We start from the raw sequence: 19,864 nt of genomic DNA, 5'->3' as shown, positions 1-19,864 counted from the left end.
AATGGACATGAAGAGAGTACCAGTAAAGATACATGCACTGTGCCTAGATTCTGTGCCCTGTTTGAAGAGATCAGAGTCTTGATCCTATTTAAATGTGTTTCTCATTCTTGTGGATGCACTGAAAATGAGAATGGACTGATCCACATCTGACACTAGAGACACACACAGGCAAGACATCCAAGTGTAACATCCCATCAGAGCTAACTCTGTCAAAACAGAGTTTGGTACCTGTTTGTTTGGAAGGCTCAAGTTTGTGGCTGCTTTATGTTAGGTCTGAGAGTACAAAGTACATCACTATGTGAAACATTCATTGGAGAGGAGGATGATGACAGATGTCTGGACTGTCCACTCAGACACAAATAGCATGTCTCAGCCTTCACTAAAATCTCATCTCAAAGCAACAGTAGCTGATATTGTAAGTATTAACACTTTTAAACAGTGCAATGATGTCATTGCCTCAACAATATTAATGAAATAAAAAGTTAAAAAAAAACTCAGATAATACTGATATCTCTCTAAGAGCATGATATAAGGATCAATTTACCCTAAAAAGTAGTTAACAAAATGGGTTTTGAAAGCAGCACAAGAAAAGCATTGTAACACTTCAAACTGAAATGCCTAATGACATATAATAGTTCTGAGATGCAGACAAGTTATTCTGTAGATAAGATTAGGTGTCGTTGGTTTTATTAGGCATGTCATCCTCACTTTTCCCAAATTATACTATTATTTTTTCTCTTGACTAGATGACATGTACTAGCAAACTGAGGAAAACTAAGTCAAGGAGAAACTACACATTGTCATAATGCTAGTATTAAAGTCACTATCTGAGAATTCCGTGACCGTCCATCAGTAGACAGCTCTTCTGTGTATTTTATTTGATTATGGAATTACAGATCTATCATATAGAACGTGTATTATTTTGGACAGTAACATAAATTATTTAAAATAATTTGCTTTTACCCAATCCAATTGCCTCTAAGTTTCATATTACAAATTTAGTTGGAATACAGTGCATTTTTCCCTATTGTAAGTAAGCAGATTAATAAATACTGTGCTCATCAGATTCAAAAATTTCAGACTGAAGAGACACCATAAGACCTCAACATTTTTTTTTCCTGCTGCTGTAGAAAAGAAGCTTGTAAGTGGACTAGAACAAAATGAATGTCTAGGCTTTCTCTTGTTGAGAAAGACTTTCAGCATTCATTGCAACCATTACAGTAAGTTGTTTGGGCAAAACATTACTGTGTGATAAATATGTATTTTGTATTTAGGAGTATCCTGGAAACTAAGTCCATATGCAGGAAGACTTGCCTTTAGGCATGCAAGGGGGTATTTTATAATCAGCCTTTCTGCAAATATAATCAAGTGGATTTACCCCATGAACTTATAACCCATATAGAGTACATGGAAATCATCACTATTCAGTTCAATCCGTTATTTCTTAATGTAGGCAGAGGCCAGTTATTTTTGTATAAATCTCAAGGGTTCTAATTCTAGCAATAAAATTTCATATTTACACAGTCTGCTCTTCTACATTTTACACAGGAGAGCTGAAGTTATGGAACAGAGCAATCTGTGAAAGAAATCATATCTCTATGTGTAAGCAAAATTGTGGCTCTCAAATCCAATGGATGCCCACAGTTCACTTTAAAAACCTTCACAGAATCAGAAATTCACACTAAATATATCTCACTTTAGATTTGTACTAAGATTTCTCTCTTCCATTCACAGCTAACTTGTTTGTGGACAACTTATTCTGGTTGAAAGTTGAGTATATACTTGCAAATCTGATATTTATATGGTGATGATGCCAAGACTTTTTTTTTTTTTTTTTTTGACACATTCACTCTTCCTTTGTGGAAAAACAGCAAGTATGGCAGCAAAGCTGTGGTACAACATTTGTACAAAGGAAGGAAAAGGTATTACTTTGGTTCAGCATCACCTCACTTCGCAGAAGTTCATAGTTCAAAGCTGTGAATTTTATGTTCAATGACAACTACTATAGAAAAAGAAACTGTCATTATGAGCTTACAATTGCATGTCCACATTCTATAAAAAAAATATCTAACTCAGTAAGGAATGAGTGAAAACTGGCCAGGACTTCCAGGTTAAACTAGAATTCATTTGTTTACAGGTTTTATGCACTCCACAGATGACAGTATGCCACTGCACTTATATTACTGCAGATTGTTAATTACATTTAACTTTCCCATTAAACAGATGTGTTACTACATTCTATTACATTAAACTAGATTTGGAATAAAACTATGAAGTAAATAAAAACACAAAGACAGTCATTAATCTTCTTGGCGTTGGAAACAAAATGACTACAGCCAGCACAGCTCTGAGCCCATTCACCACATTAGGCCTTTTATGTGTTCTTCTAAGTTGTTTTTCATCCTGCATGACTAGATTGTGCAAACAGACTGAGTTATAGATAAAAACAAACAGCAAATCACAAAGGGCATGTTGCAAATCTAAAGAAAAATAAAGTTTCAGTTCTGAAAAAAGAAATGCAGAAGACACATCTTGGGGTAAACCAATACAGCAGTTGGTACATGTCAAGCACGTAGTTTTGGCAGTTATTTGCACCGTCATTAGGGAAATGGCTAATACATTTTAGGGTATATCTCACCTAAAATGAGTTAAACAATAGCAAAACCATCCTGCTTAACAAAATGTTCACCTTCTATTTTTAACTATAATGCTTATGCTGGGCCTGAATTAGTTTCCTGGCTGAAATTCTATTATGCAACTAATAAGCTAAAGAGTAAGGAAAACTGACAGATTTGAAAAATCACTATGGCTGGACAGACAACATAAGATTTTTACTTCCCCTGGAGTAGGAGTCTGGTCATAAATTAGCAATATTTGGAAACACTGAAGCTTTACTGAGTTACCCCCGGCCAGAGCACTACCTGGCGTAGGTTTGATGACACTGCAGAGGATCACTGAGGACATTCTTCATGTGTTGAAGGTCTAGAAAATTCAGGAGCAGTAAGAAAAAATATACTTCTGAAGTTAATATTTTATTTGAAGAGACAAGATTTAAAGAATCCCACTAATTCCAATTCACTAACTACCATGAACTGGTAGATGCCTCTTAAGAAATGGACTTCAGCATGATTTCTACATCTCATAGCTTCAGCTACAGGGGTGTCCATCAACTACAACCTTGCACATGTTATGTCAAAAACACTACCTTATAAAGTTTGCTATTATTACTCCTCAGGAGAAAAGTAGGTGGAAAGATAGGAAAAAATCTAAATTTTCCTGTTAATTTTCCATGGAAAGGAACACACTGCATGCACATGAAGGAGTTCTTTTGTCACTAACAGTTCTAGTTGTAGCCTATAATACTTTCAATGTGATGATAAAAGGTGGGGAAGTACAGGTACTGAGTTCTCTTTTTTTTTTTTTTTTTGAGTGAAATAACAGCTCCCCTTTGCAGCCAAGAAGCTAGTTTGTCTGTCTTTTTAAAGATTATTTTATTTTCCTTGTAAGTCAAATGCCATGTCTCAGATATTTTTAAAACATAAGTGATTATTAAAAGCAATATATGCATTTTCCTTAGTATAAAAATATATTAATTCTTCTGCATACATACAAGGATTAACATATTTTCTCTTTGTGATATATAGCCCGCAGTAAAAGAAAGAAATTAGAGACATAATAAAGGACTAACAACATGAAAAACAGAAAATAAGACTATTTATCAAAGCCATTAACTCTCAACTTGACGAAAAAAAAAAAGGGAAAAAGGGAAGACATTTTGATATGCCATTACATATAATATGTTTGAACATATTACTTACATTAATCAAATTCAAAATGCTGAAATGCAAATTCAAAATGCCAGAAGAAAAACATTAAATACAGTAAAGCAAGAAAAAATAAACTGAACTATGAAATAGGACACTGTATGAATGAATAAATTCTTGGGATATCAGTCAACTATTATGGTAGAGTAGCATTACTTCTAACTGCATCTTGCAGTAATTGTGTTCACACATTACCTCAAGCAATTTAAATTTTTATCTTTAAGAAATAAAGATTTTCTAGTCTTCCAGATGTTAGCATTGCCATGCATATATAGATTACTGCAGCAATTTAATTATTGTTGTTACAATTCAAATTGTCATTTTTCTATCAAACACGCTTATTGAGAATTTAAATCAGAAAATGGTAGCAGATGAACTATTAGTGAATTCCCTAAATATGCCAAATTTTCTGTGCTCACAGCAGGCTCACAGCTGTTAATATTTACTCAACAGTTACTATTGCTTTTATCTCCCAAATGAATATTAATAAAACCAAAGATTAACTGCACATATCTGTGCTGCAAATGACTTTTAATCCAAGAAATAAAATCAACTCATATAGAATGTAGCAGAGCATACAGGTTCTTGTACAGAGAAGGCCAGCCTGGTTTTGCCAAAGCAGTATATAGAATGCAAATTTAACACTTCTGATTCTTATTTTTTTCCTGTTACTAGATTGTACAACAAACAAACAAATGAAAACCACAAAGTGGCCAGTGGAATGCCTGTCGCCATTGCAGTCTCCCAATAGCGTTAATTTAAGGAAAGAACTTTACAGGAAAACTTTCAGACATTATCAAATTACTCCATTCTATTACTTCTCATTATTATGCTCGGAGAGTTCCATGGTACTGTTCACCGATTTGTGAACAAGCAATTATTGAGATGTGGAGAGGTAAGTTTAGAGTAAATCAGACCTGAAAAACAAAGGCTGAAGATTCACAAACTGGAGCACACTGCTCTGGAGATTGGGGATACGAAGTGCCCACCACATCTTCTCATCTCAAAAAGAAATATGCTCATGTAACAACAGGCAGATGCAGTATACATTACCTTGTATACCTGCTTTGAATAATTGTTTTTTATTGTCAGGGCGGCGTCTGACTCTTTGCATTTCTTATCAGTCCATTTTTTTAACCAGTTCATTTTTATGAATAGGTAATGAATACACTCTTATTATTTAGTAACATCAGTGAGCCTTTGAAGCCTATTTCATAGCAGCAAGGTATACTCACACTCAGAGGACCCCTGTATTTATATTGGCATTGACTTTCCACATTACACAAAGATCTTGATAAGTTCACCTTACCTTGTCTGGTTTGGTGATGCATTTTCCTTTCCCCGAACATGGGAATTTATCTGAATGGCTTCCCACAGGCATGCAGGTACTGACTTTCACTATCACAGTCAAGCGTAAAGCCACAATGCACTTTGTAACTGAATCATTTAAAAAACCTTTAAAAAAAATAAATAAAATTCTTAATATATGAGAAAATACAAGAAGTTATGCTAATACATGTTGATGCTAGACAAACAAATAAAAAAGAATTGAAAGAAACTATCAAATAAGAACATCATTGCTCATATTTCATACAGACCTACCAAAATTTAATGCATGTTAATGCAAATTGGAATGGAGTCTGGAAACAAACAGTCATCATATTGATTAACAAAAGGAAGACAGGCTGGTGAAACAGATCTACCTCCTGGGCTGTAAACTGCTATCATTTCTTAGGTCTCTAATAATCAGCCACTTTTATTTGCTTTTTGATAGTTTATATTTCCTTAAGTTTTAATGGCAAGGAATATTAAAAACATACTCAGTGGAGAAAAACATTCACCTGAATTTTCAACAGTTACTTTAGATAGAACTAGAAAGCACACAGATCATAAACAGCATTACAATAAAAGGTGGACAGTTTCTTTGCTGTGTTTTTGATGGAGTCTGCAAATACATACATGCTTAGTTTGACAGCATTACTTTGTATAATTGCAATACAAGTATTACTGAATGTCAGATAATATCACTGTATAAGGTGATAAAGATGAACAAAACACGGAAATGATAACATTTGATAAGGAAGAGGAAAAGTCATGAATTTCTGGCTAGCATCTGTAGTTGTATGAAAGTTTAAAAAAAAGTGATTGGAAGCTATTAAAATGCACTGGAGCATAACAAGAACATCTTTATCACCTATATTTCTAATAGAAATATCTGTAAGACAAAAAGTCAGAACAGGAAAGACAAAACAAGGAAATATACAGCCCATAACATACACAGTTAAGTCAGAGATACATATAGCCTGCTTCACTTGTGCTCAAACTGCACCATTCCACCACTGTGATTAGACTCCTGGGTTACAGCCCTTCTGCTTGTGGCATCAGTTAGCTGTTTCTGCTTTGACCTGGGAACTTGTGGCAGAATATATGTGAAGTGACATAACGAGTGTGGCTTTGGTACAGTGTATATATTTTATGCAGAATATATGTGTTAATTTTTTTTATTTTTTAAATCCTTCTATAACCTTATGTTGAACCTAATTTTATTTCACTACCCTTAACGTAAGGAGACTTGTAAGGTTCTAAGGTTGTTTCAGTATCTGGAAAGTTGCAGACAGAGAATGAATACAGGATTATACTTCAGAAATTAATAGAGAGAACTTAAGGAAAAATAGATGCTTTTTCTTAGTCCGAATAGCTGTAATTTCACAAAGTATGACAACAAATGGATGCATATGACTTTTTTTTTTCTAATATTTTCTTCTTTAAATTCTAGGATACATTTATGGCATAAACCTCAAAGGAGCATTCAAGATGCAGTCCAGCTTCTTGTGTTGTAGACTGGAGATGGAACAACACTTGGTCAAGTAGAAAAAATAGTACAATGTAATATTTACAATGAACAATGTTTCAGGAAATAGTCTGAACTCCAAGTGAATTTTCTTTCCAGAACAGCTGTTAAAAATTACTAGTATTCTGCATATAAAAGTGTCAAGCATGACTAATTCTACAAATTCCAAAGAAAATTGTATGGAAGACTTTCATTCTCTGTTCTTCGTTTTTATATTTTGCTTTTTAAAATGCTGCATCCTTTGAACAATGAGTTGTCTATAGTAGAAACACTAAATCATATCTTCAAACCAGGAAAATCTCATGTCCAATACAAATATCAGCGGCTTGAGTACAGCTGCCACAAGTTAGCTAAATCTAAATATTCTAGAAAATAAGATTAAAACTGTATAAGGTACAGTTGCACATGTCTAATGGTCTCTTTTGGTTAGTGGAGATAACTGTAATCTGTTGAACTCTTCTAAGACAGGCATTTTATTCTGGCCTCACTACACACCCCATTTTTACCCATCTGTTCAAAAATGCAGCCAGAATTGTTTCCTTTAACAATTGAATGTGATTGTCACAGACAGTCATGCAATTATATGTAAATGCTCAGAAGAATGTGATATTTAGAAAATGTCTTTGGGTTCACATTTGCTTGTCTGAAGCAGATCGTTACGTATTCTTCAGGACAGCTCCCTAAAGGAATATCAAATCAACCTTCTTTCTACTTTGAGTCTTGTTACTATTTTGGTATCAACACCCCTTAGGCAAAACACTGAAGAAATCATTATTCTCACCGGAAAGCCAAACAGTTTCCTGTAATTTCTAATTATCTCACCTAATTTCTAAATACTAGAAAGGTAAAAATATGACTATATATTTTCCTTCTGTAGAAGTTGCACACAACTTTCTGAAATCTATAAGTTTTAAGGCTAGAAGAAGTTTGTCTGATCATCTAAATGTGACTCCCTGCTTAATGCAGGTTAACTAATTCCTTCTCCAATTCCTGTAACAGTGACTAAACTAGAGTGCGTTTTAAACCTATTTTTAACTTCTAGCTAGGAGAATATTTTCAGAAGCATATTTACAGTTCCCTTCATCTCAGGTCTGGAGAAAAATATTACAGTTGTTCATAGCAAAAGGTAATTTTGTTCAGTTAAACCTTACTAGTTTTCTAAATCTACTTAAAACAATGACATCAGGGTATTTTAAGTTGAAGAATTCAGGGTTGAGCTACTTACAATACTATTACAGAAATTATTAAAACCTAATAAATCAGAATATGATGTGACAAGTCATTTATGTTGCAGAGGAGGCATTTTCAAGCTTTGTGCACATAAAGTTGATAGCCTGAGAAGTGCCTGACTTCATTGGCAGTATTCATGGTAAAATATGCTACAATTCATTCCATCCTGGTAGTTTCACCTACTTAAGCCTACAAGCACAGAGCACGAATACTCCTGGTTCTCCAAGATTCTCACAATCAAGAAGGTGAGAATGAAAAATAAGGAATAAAATCAAAATAAAAGATGACAATATTATTTGTATTCAGCTACTTTCAACAAAATCATATTATGCCATTCAGATTACTGCTATATCTTTTGTCCCAGTCACATATGATTTCCTTACACCTGTATTTAGTCAAGACTGTAGATTAGGTTAGCATCCATATTCACAACAAAGTAAATAAGGAGTGACTACTTGCTTGTGCTACTTTTTTACCTGCAGAATGCCCCATCCCCTCCATACTTATATGATCATCAGTAGTACATTTGTAGATTTTGGATTTCACCTCAACTACATGAAGGATTATTTATTTATTTTACAAAGGAAGTACTCAAGTACTGATTGACTGATTGTGGATTTTGCTGTGCTACACAAACTGATTTGCTTCCTTAGCAGCATCCATTTCTGAACAGTATCTTTCTGCAATGCATTTATTCTTATCTTATTGCATATTATGCTAATATGACACATAAGATCATACTACAAATCGTAACCAACTCTTAGTATGCACATAATACTATCATACACAGAAACTATCTCCTATTGTAATTGGCTCAAATGTATTTTCCCTATTGCAATTTTAATATATATTTACCTACTGCTGAAATAATAGATTATAATTTTACATCAGAAATACAGCAATAGTTCCTTTCACCAAAGTTCTGATTCACAAAAATATGCAAGTCTTTTAAGTCAAACTTAGGGAATAGGTCTTTAACTCCATCTAAAGATTCTTTGGATGAGAGAGAATGATTGCCAAGGGGTCAGGACACTTGTGAAGCATCAGTCCCCCAAGATTTCAAAGTATTTTTAGTCTGGTTTCCTAAGGAAATAAGACAGCAGCAGAACATCTATCAGTTTCTACCTGTCCTTTTTTTTTTTCCCTCTGCACTTGCCCACTCCAAAAGATTAGGTAGAAGTGAGAAACAGGTAGACAATGACATTCACAATCTTTGATGCAGTACTTCTGGGACATCAGTGCCATAGGATGATTGTACAGAACATCTGAAATCATTCTCTAATGATACTACTAGGCAACACAGCATCTGGGAATTCAAAAATACAGCTGCAATAACAGAACTGCTATTTTGCCCACAAACAGTGCTATTTATAAGTGATACAACTAATCAAATATCCCAACTTCAATACAAACCAGCATGCGTACTGTGTTTTGTCACTAAAGCCTTGGTCAGATACTGCTTTTAAAAGTATTGTGTCTGATTCCCATTGTGATAAATAGGCTTCAGTGAGAATCAGTTCAAAACTGTTTCAAATACTTTATTTTTCAAAACATCACATGAAACACAGACATTTAAAGAGTATTTTCTTCACTGACAAGGGACTACAAAACTTCTCATTGCTTTCCCCTCACCCCAACTGATATCATAGTCACATTCTGTTTAAAAATAGGTATACTTTATTCTTTCACTACCAGCACTGAAAAGTCATCCTGGACTCTGAAAAAACAAACATACACTTTGTTCGCAATCACCGTTACAATGATAAAGATAAGCGTCGTGTTGGTCAAGTGATATTCTCAGTAACATTTCTGCAATGCCATAAGAACCAGATTGACAATGGTAGGCATACGCGGATGTAGCAGAAAGCAAAAACTGGGTGTCAGAAAATTGTTAGCAAAACTTTGGGAAGAAACAGCACACAGCTTGACTTTCAAGGACTCAGGACTGAGAGTTAAAATATGTTTATGAACTCAGAAAATTCGTTGGATGCACGTAGCATACAAAAATTCACAAACACATGATCTGCTGCTTCTCCTCTATAACAAACAGCAATTTCAAAATTTCATTGTTCCTAAGCAATTAATAACCAATAACTTGGCTGGACCAAAACCCATGATGAGATTATGAAATAGTCAGTTAGCAAGTGTATGCTTACACTTACAAAACCACTTGCATACAGCTTATTAAAGAGATGTGGCACTAGCTTAGAGTGTGACTTATCATGGCTTCAAGGACTCTGCTTACTGTCCAAGATAATGGTGAAAGTACAGGGAAGGGTGACAAGACTAATCTACTGATAGATTTCCTATACCACAGTTTCCCCATTATGTGCTTACTTATCAGTATATCCACAGTGCTGCCAAGATGGCAGCGAACTATTTTGGGCACAAATGTAGACCACCAGAATTTCTGATATCACACTTAACAAAAGCAGTAAGTGTGATGGAATACAAATGACATAGCTAGGACTGCAAAAAGAGGAGCTGCAGTAGATTGCATGGGTGGCACATTCAGCTAGGATTTATCTATAGCAACTGTCTCAACTTAAAAACAGTAGAGTAGCTACCCTATATTTAAATACACTGCACTTACTGTTACACTACCAGCTGAAGATCTCAAAGCACTTTACACATTTTATTAAAATATGTCTCACATTTTCTTTTACATTATGCATTAGTATCCTCATTTTGTAGATCATGGTAAGCAATCTGTCCAAGATCTCACAATGCAAACAACCACGTGATCAACTGAATGTAAATATCTGTGGATTGGTCATAAGAGTTGTATTTGAATAAAGAGAAATCTTCAACAACAACAAGAAAATTGAAGGTATTTTGCCAAGCATTACCAATTTGAGCATATAAACCTCCAGATATAGACTAGAAGAAATATTTCCCACCATTATTTGGTAAAAGCATCAGTGGATAAAAATTAATACCAAAAAATTTACTAATTAATTAAAGAAGACTAAAGAGTAAAAGTTATTTAGATGTTAGCTTAAAACGATCTACCAAAAAAAAGTGAATAGCCATATGTTTACGTCTGCGTATGTTTAGACAAGGCGCGTATAACTCAATCATGAAGGGCAGGTACAGGATATTGATTTTTGATATACTTTTTAAAATACCCTTTCTTGTATAGCATAACAGCATTTTTCGGATTTTTTTTTTTTTAGCTAGATGCTTAACTTCTTACCGTATAAGGTATAAGGCCATCCTTTGAAAAAGTCATTGAAATCAACATTTCATTGAACTGTTTATGCTGCTCACACTGCTGCTGCTGCTATTGTTTATCAAAAGGCCATTTTCCGTGAGGTTAGCTCTTATGCCCAGAACCCCAGGGAAATGTTCACAGCTAAGGACAATACTCAATACAGCCTACAGTAGGGCCATTATAGGCAAATTGCACACATGAAAATGAAAATCCCATTAATTGCAGTAGTTGTTTTCAAATTTCCCCACTAGTAATGCTGACTTGCACTAAAGTAACTAAACAGTCAAAGAAGCTCAGTAACTTGACTACGTAGTTTTCAGTGAATTCATTTCACACGTTCCTATTACAAAATAAATTTGTCCTATTTCAGTTTTGCTTAAGCAAATACAATTTCAACATGCACCAAATCGTTCTCTTCTGGTGGAAAAAAAATGCATGTTTTAAACATATACTACACAAAACTTACCATCTAAAAGACAGAGGTAAAATTCGCATCCTAATCTGAATCTATAAAAATAGATAAAAAGACGAGAAAAAAAAATAAAGACTTTTTTTTTCAAAATATCTCTCTAGAGTCTTTATTTTAATAAAGTATTTTGTACATTAACTTTCATTTTGGCTATTCATATCCCTGCAGTCTGTATTAGTGGTGACCATTTGTTAATGTATGATGAGATGTTGCAAGGAGATTCATGAAATTAACTAAAGTGCATCAAAAGAGCAAATAATTGAAATGTAAAAAGAGAGATGCCCTACTGCTCAGTGTAAAAATATTAAAGACAGGACATTGCTTGATTAGAGAGGCAGGACAGCATTTCAGATAGCAAAACATCTCTGTACATATATACATATGGATCCCACTCTTTTACAAATGCACCAGACCACTTCTGTTGAGGATCCAAGCATTAATTTTCCTTTCTAAGAAAGACTTTAAAAAGTGATTCAAGCAAGCTGCCTTATTGATGCCAGCATTTGAAAATCATCACTGGTTTTCATCACACCATAAAGATGCTATGGCATCCACTTTCAAGTGAGTTTGTGCAGTGACCACTTTTCAAACACTTTGTAGTTACAGTGTAAACTAGTTAAATTGTAGTTTCAAAAAGACTTGGCATCTTGCAGGAAAACAGATTACAGATCTACATCAGGTCTACATCAGATTTCTTTGCTGCAGTGAAAATAGCAGTTTAAAACAAACATAATTTAAAGATTTTGCTGGAGAATCTACTTGCTGTTCATATAAAAATACGTTGTTTTCATGCATATTACATGTTAAACTTTCTTCCTTATTATCTGCAATGTCTTAACAGACAAATAGCAATTTTGCTTATTAATTTCTTCCTCATTTTATAAACAGACAAACTAAAAGCTGATGTAGCAATATGACATGAATGCTGTTTTTATGCTGCACCATGGAAATGCTACATAGAGCAAAAATTGCAAAGCAAATAATTTCAAGCTATTTACACGCTTTCTTTTCTCTCTTTAAACAATTATAGATAGATATAGATATACAAACTTTTCTAGTGTATTAATTACGGGGAAATGGAGGCTAAACATTAACACCCACCAATCTGCCATTGCTTTGCTATTTTTCTGAAACGTCCCATCACTGTATCTTCAGCAGTAGGCACATCAAGGCAGAAAAGCAGTCTTTTAACCATTTTATCATAGACCTGATGAGGAGCACATTTTGTCAACACTGTTAATATCATAATAAGCATACTGAAGACCTGAAAGCATAGAAAATATTTTACTAGTGAAATAATAATTGCTTTTTTTTTGGTTTGGGGAGGGAGAAAGGAAGGACACTGTTGCTGCACAGAGTCAGCACTGCCAACTCCCTGTTCTACCCTATGCCCAAAACCTCAAAATAAATACTTCTTAAAACTTAAGTGATTATCACATATGTAATTTTAATACCCAAATTCACCAAAAAATATTAGCAATGATGGTTTTGATTATTAGTAGAATAGGACCGTTAAGTATCATATAACTAGCATTAAATATAATTTCCTAATGCAAAACTCAATAGCAAATCATACATTTGCTAAATGTATACCAATACAGGTTTACCTGTACTGGACTACAAGATAAATTAGAAAATGCAAAATGACAGCTGACACCTGTGGATGTGAGACGAAGTATCTTTAGTCATGAAGGACAGAGTTGTTCATGTAGTGAACAATTATGTGAATTTATTGCCAGAGTAAATTAACAGACTAAGATATGTAATAGATGGTATACAGTTTCTATAAAACTTCTAAATATCTCAGCCTTAAAAGAATAAAGAATTTAATGCTTTTGGGGAGTTGGTTTTGCTTTTCGACCATTTGGATAGCAGACCGTATTTCCAGAATAAATGTTCTAGTTTTCAATTAGAGGGTGATTGCACATTTGGATAAATAAGATGCATGCAACAAATTATAGAATATTACAATAGAGTTGCTATAAAAGCTGAAAATATCCTTCATCATCCATTAACAAGGCTTTTTTATATTTTTGAAAGGAAATCATTACTGCATTATTTTCTCAAGAGATATTATTTAATCAATTTAGTAAATCTTATGCACTTGCAACAAACTTGAATAGAAAAAGATATACACGTTCCTGTACTTTTTCCCAGATGCAGTATATTATTCCCTGAAAGAGAGAAGTGCATAATTTTAGGTGTATTAGACCCCCGACAAACATATAGCAAGCAGCACTTTCAACTATGGAGAACCCTGGCTGTAACCTAATAATATTCAGGATAACTTCAGTCTGAAAGACTCATGCACAGACTGACAGTGCATCAGGGCACTCTTATCTCATTTTTTCAGACTTGTAAAATGCCTTTGATCTGATTTTCATTTTTTGTGATACATTGCAATAAAGAATAAGTATGCGACTGTAACAAGACTTGGTTTTGCGATTAGTCATTTTCATATATTATAGTACAAATGTTGATACAAAGATTCTGAATTAAAAGAAATATGGTTGATACATTTTATAAACATGACAAATAGCTTACAAATAATAACTCATTAACTTCAAAGAATACTGGGACAAATAGTGTGAAGCTGTAACTTCACTGATGTAAAAGGCAGACTTTCCATGAGTTAATATGTTTAAATTTTGATCCCTTTGTCACCATCTCTTATTTAAAAATGAATTCTACCTTCTCATTCACTTCCCAGCTATCTCTTTTCCAAATCTTGATATCCACACCCCTAGCACTCCACTTTACACAATAGTTATTTTGGGTGCTATTCAGAGAATACAAAATGCCTTCAATAACACACTTTTTTTTTTTTTTTTTTTTTTAAGTCCTGAATCTGGGGACAAAACTTTTTAAATTTTCATGGCATCAAGTGAAGCATTTTTCTTGCAAACAGCTGGGTAGAGATTGACAGTTCACCTGGCCTTTACTACAGATTACTTTTGTCTAGCAGTAGTGTGGTTTTAAATGCCATTGGCACCTTCGGATGTACTCTATGCTTCATCCTCCACCTAACCCACTTAACCTACTGAGTGAATCAGTATTCTCAGGGTCTTTTTCACTTCACAACCTGAACCACATTGGGCTTTTTTTTTTTTCCACTGGCTGATAAGTAAACTTTCTAATAAAACTTAATGCATTATTTTAGAAGACTGCCCAATTTGTGGCCAGGAATGCATTAATAAGTACTCTACGCAAAGCAGGCAGAGTGAGAAAGCATGGGCTTCATTCAGCTCAGTATCCTTTCCCATCTGCTGGGGCTCATATTAATGGGGACAAGTGTTGGAATTTAACAACATAATCATACTGCACACTCTTAGCATCATAGGTCCTTTCCTGCCCTGCCAAAGTCTGTTCAGCTGCAGCAGCCATTTTATAAATCACATCATGGAAAACAGACCAAAGTTTTTGGTTTAATTGTGCTTAAACTCTTCTCCTTCCCTCAAGCCCTTCCACCTCACAGTACAGGCATTTCGACTGTCTCCAAGACAAGCAATGCTATGATCAAGTACTCTATTTCTGTGTCTCAGAGATAAGATTATTTCCAGTCTGTAAAGATTGTGTCCTAGGTCACACAATCAACAAATCCATACATTATTTGCAGCTTCTCATTCTTTTCAATCTTGTCAAAGCTTCTTTAAATGAATGTTGTTTTTTTTAATTAGTTGCCACAAGGTAACACACAAACCAATTAATATTTCCCACAATATTTCCCACAATCTTTGACATAACCATCTTATTCAGAAAGATTTGTAGGAGGTAATTAAAGTTACCATGCTGAGTAACAAACTTGGAGGCAACACACTCAGAAGTGACTCAGATAAGCTGTAGATCAAAAGACAAAAAAAGTTGCATTACTCTCTCAGATCTTCCTCTTTTTTTCTTTTACGGTCCTAATAAGAATTTTTTTAAAGGTCAAACAAAGTTGCATTGCACAGAATTTGCCAAATAAGACAAGAATCCCTTTAAAAATCCTTTGAAAAGGGAAGGAATTTTTTTTTTTTTTTAAGTATATAAGGTAAATATATTGGTTGGCATGGTCCCAGGAGTAAAGCATTGCTCTCCTTACAGCATCCCACAGCACCTCGTGACCTTGCAATTGTTCTGTCTTAAGAATCATCAGTAAAAACACATGCTAGAGTACTGTTGTTCTGCGTTTGTTTGTTTTATAAAAGCATCCATTTTAACTTAGATTAATTATGTAAACCTTACCTGAATTATGGATTTCAGAGGAGTTCAGATAAAATTAAGCATTTTTTACACCAATTGACTAAGTTTGTTTATAAGCTATACACCCAAGACATACAATTTATTGGATGAGAATTAGCGATGGAAAGCAAGCAGAATATTTCTATATGAATAAGAAGAAAATCTATAGGAACGCTTTGTTTTCTCTTTCTTACAATAAATGGTGATAGGTCACGAACACTTTTAAACTAACAAATGAATATTTCAGTTTCCTTATCACTTTAGCATTTCACTCTTTTTCTGTTCAAGTGTTTTATTAAAACAAGTTAATTCTGGGAAGACCTATAACTAAACTAAGGCCACATAAAATAATCTAGTCCAGAAAACCGATGAGTTATCTCACTACTTGATTATCTCACAGAATAGAGGCATGACTTCTCAGAACTAAAAGATATGCAGACAAAATATTTCATATTCATTTTCTATCAAAAGCACTATGGGTAATCTATCCATTTGATAAAATAAATTTAAGTAAGATTTATAAAAATTCAAATGCACTGTATCTGCACTTATCTTCACTAAGCACTCAGATGCTCCCATTCATGAATGTATCACTGTATTATTGGAGTCTCCCTGCTGTTCCTGCATACGCATTTATGATTCACGTTCTTTACATAAATCAAATTGCACTACAATGACTGGAAAAAAATCTACAAAGAATTTCAGTACCAGGAAATTGAGACCAAAGAAATACCAGAAAGTAGGTGAAAGTAAAATAAGATGCCTCAGAAAACTTGTACTGCATCAGATAAAAATTGTACTAATGGTCCTGCTTATGAACTAAACTTGATTTTATATTCATTAAGGAAAAGGTGTGTTTTCAGCTCATGTTAACTAGCATACAGTAAACTATTCAACTGCAAAAACCCCCAGGACAGAAGGATACCTACAGAAGGGCAACTAGGACAAGGCAAACTATATGACAGAGTAAGACAATATTCTTTGTAGGTATCTAAATCAATAGCCTATGCTATATAGGCCTGTGGAACCTTCACAGAGCAGCTTAGGCCCTCTATCTGGGAGCATATTAAATAAAATGTACATTTAGCTACATGTCCCTCTGAGCGCAGGAAAGTTACAAATATTCTATGTCAGGCAAGCTTTTATTTATTTTTACTAAACATTAACTACCCCAAAGCTAACGCAAAAATTTATCCCTGAAGAAGGCACTTTTAACTCTGATAAAAAAAATATCAAAACTAGAATAAAAGGAAAAAAAGGAAAAAAAAAAAAGCTAAAATTAAATGTCTTGGAAAGAAATAAAGGATAATGAAAACATAAGGAACTAGAATATTATTTGCAGGAAATAGATATTGTTAAAGAAACCACTGCTGATGGTTAATAAATGATTACACTAACAACCCTCAAGCAACATCTGTGCTAAGTGACAACTCATAAATGAGAGAACATGGCAGTACTTCTGCATTTGGGTTTCTCTCTGTATTAGACACACACACAGAATTTAGCCCAATACTTCTGCATCAGAATGCATTTTATTTCACATTTATTAGCATGACAAGTTGCTGAATACCAATTTGTGGCAGCTTATGCTTCATTTAAAGATAGACAGCATTTCAAGAAGATTACAATAAATACTGTTACTGCAATGTCTTTGGTTTCATGTCATTGGTACGACAAACAATATACCCAGAAAGCTCAATTTAATTAAGTCTATTATGTCTAGCACAAAGGACGCATTTAAATCAATATTATTTCCCATACACTTAAAAATAACGTATCAGCCTATTTTCATTCTACCCCTTCTACAAAGATACTTCACATTTAATTGCCCAACGAAACATGCAGTATATCTAAAGTTTCATATTTACAAAGGCAAAACTTGATGACTAAAAATGGTGGAAATAAATGCTGTCAGAAGATCAGACCTCCCATTATATTTTTTTACTGTGTACAGGCTTAAGCTTGAACACCTTGTACACCTTGAATAGTTGGAGTTTTTTGCTTTATCATTTATGAAAAATTTTAGAGTTTATTATAAAAGAGCATATACAATATCTTTCATCATCTAGATTTCAACTGAATAGAGCCACTTGTTAAGGAATTAGTGTACCTTTGTCTGCTTTGAATGAAACAATGTCTAAAACATGGCCATGCTATCAAGTCTGGATTTTTCAGCAACACTTAAATTAGGAGAATTATCTCTTTGTTTCTCTAAATGTTGGGTAAACTACTGACCATCACTTAGAAGTGATAAAAAGTCAGTTTGTTACTCACCAATAAAGTAGTTGTTCCCTAATGCAAGCATTTCTTCAGAAAGAACAAGTCCACCCAGTGCCTGGAGGAGAGTGACACTTCTGCCATCAATAAGCGAACACTGCTTAAACCCAGTGGTTGTCACCTTCCACAGCAGGATAAGAGAAGCAGTAGCATCTTGCCTTATTCTAAGAAAATAAATGATAAGAGTATTTACAGTGAGGGAAATTGGTGTTATCAGCAAGTACATCAAACAAAAGCTTATCATCAGAGAAAAAGAACTTAAATTTAGCAAATTTGGAACCAGGAAAAGGCCTGAAGGCCTTCATCATGTCCATAAAATAAATAAATGCTTCGGCAGTAAGATTTGTATAACAGTATACATAAAAGCAGATTTAATCGTAGAGAGTCTCAATTTCTAGTATTTGAAGGACACCATCTTAGCGTCCAGTAAGTGTTTTATATAAAAACAGTACATAATAGTAAAGCAGCCTTTTTCACTGGCTGAAATTATGGCTTTTGAATAGTACCTCCATTCTACAACTACAACACTATCATTTTCTTCAGCTGAAATACATCCAGCCCTCTTGCCTACTGAAGAGCATTCAATGTTCATTCAACACAGGGAGATAGATCCTGGTAGAAACACTCATTTGTTTGATATACCAAATCAAAGGTTCGGAACCATTTATTCTTGCAAATCAAATGAGTTGTGTAATGCTCCCAAGGTCACTGAGTCAGTGGTGCCTTCCTAAATATTGACAGGTTGGATAAGCATCTACAACTGCATATATACTGTTGGCTCCACTAGGGAGCACTGTATCTATGTTAGTGTTGCTTCCCTCTCAGGATACTTTCTTCCACTAACCTCATAAAGACAAAATAAAAATCTGTAATATTTCTGGCAAGTTCCCAAACATTTGCACTAATTTCATCTGATAAATCACAAATGAGTTTGAACAATCCTGTAAAAGTTCAATCACAACACCATCGCACTGCTGAAAACTGCTAATTCTCTCTTGCCAAAAAAGAAGACTCCAAATACCAGGAGATGAAATTCTGTTGCACATTTTCCTATAATGAAATTGTTTAAATCCTACTGAGAACACAGGGTGGTCTCTCTCTTTTTTTTTTTTTATTATTATTATTTGAGTTCAAAACAAGAAATGTAAAGTCTTCCAATTATATTTGTCATGAGTTGAGGAAATGTTGCAACTAGGCTATGTAAGTCATTTATTGACGGTATTTTGGGTCCATTTTAAAAAGAAACCCCATCACTACACCCATCAGAGATGACTGTCTCATTTTCAGTAACAATATCTGCTAATGTGAACATGACAGCAACTAGTTTCACCTTTAGTCACACATGTCAATCAGAAGAAAAGAAAATCACTGATCTCTAATTATTTTCCTTACCATATGCAGCCTTTGAACCAGAGGTCCTACTTAGGTCTTTAACAAAGGAAATACAATGTAATGAAGATAGATATCAACCTTCATCAATCTGTCCAGATTAACTGACAAAATAAAACACTACTGAAAGTACATTGTATAAAAAATGACCAAAACCAACCCTGTATACTCTGCAAACCTTTTTAAAATGGGGTCATTCCATCATGGGTCTTAAATACAGTTATAGAATCTACAAACTTCAGTTTATTCCTATTAAAAAAATAATAATAATAAATCTCATTTGCTTACAGATGCTAGTCAGCTACAGCATCCACACTCACAGGTCTCTTCCTTACTTAGGCTTAAATGCTCATGAATGAGAATGATTCAAAGTCCCGTGGGAAGCACAG

At 34.1% G+C, this 19,864-nt stretch overlaps 1 protein-coding gene across 1 annotated transcript in view; it reads right to left on the bottom strand.

Moving 5' to 3' along the window:
* DNER (delta/notch like EGF repeat containing) overlaps nt 1-19,864 on the bottom strand; it is a 121,163-nt gene that overhangs the window by 43,651 nt on the left and 57,648 nt on the right. The window contains exons 4-5 of the mRNA XM_050712537.1: nt 18,084-18,250; nt 5,134-5,279 (exon numbers count right to left, since the gene is read on the bottom strand). Coding sequence (XP_050568494.1) covers nt 5,134-5,279; nt 18,084-18,250 — 313 coding nt within the window. The remainder of the gene's footprint in view (nt 1-5,133; nt 5,280-18,083; nt 18,251-19,864) is intronic.

The sequence above is a fragment of the Cygnus atratus genome, chromosome 9, assembly GCF_013377495.2.
Source record: "Cygnus atratus isolate AKBS03 ecotype Queensland, Australia chromosome 9, CAtr_DNAZoo_HiC_assembly, whole genome shotgun sequence".
NCBI lineage: Eukaryota > Metazoa > Chordata > Aves > Anseriformes > Anatidae > Cygnus > Cygnus atratus.
This window is presented reverse-complemented; position numbering and strand designations above follow the sequence as displayed.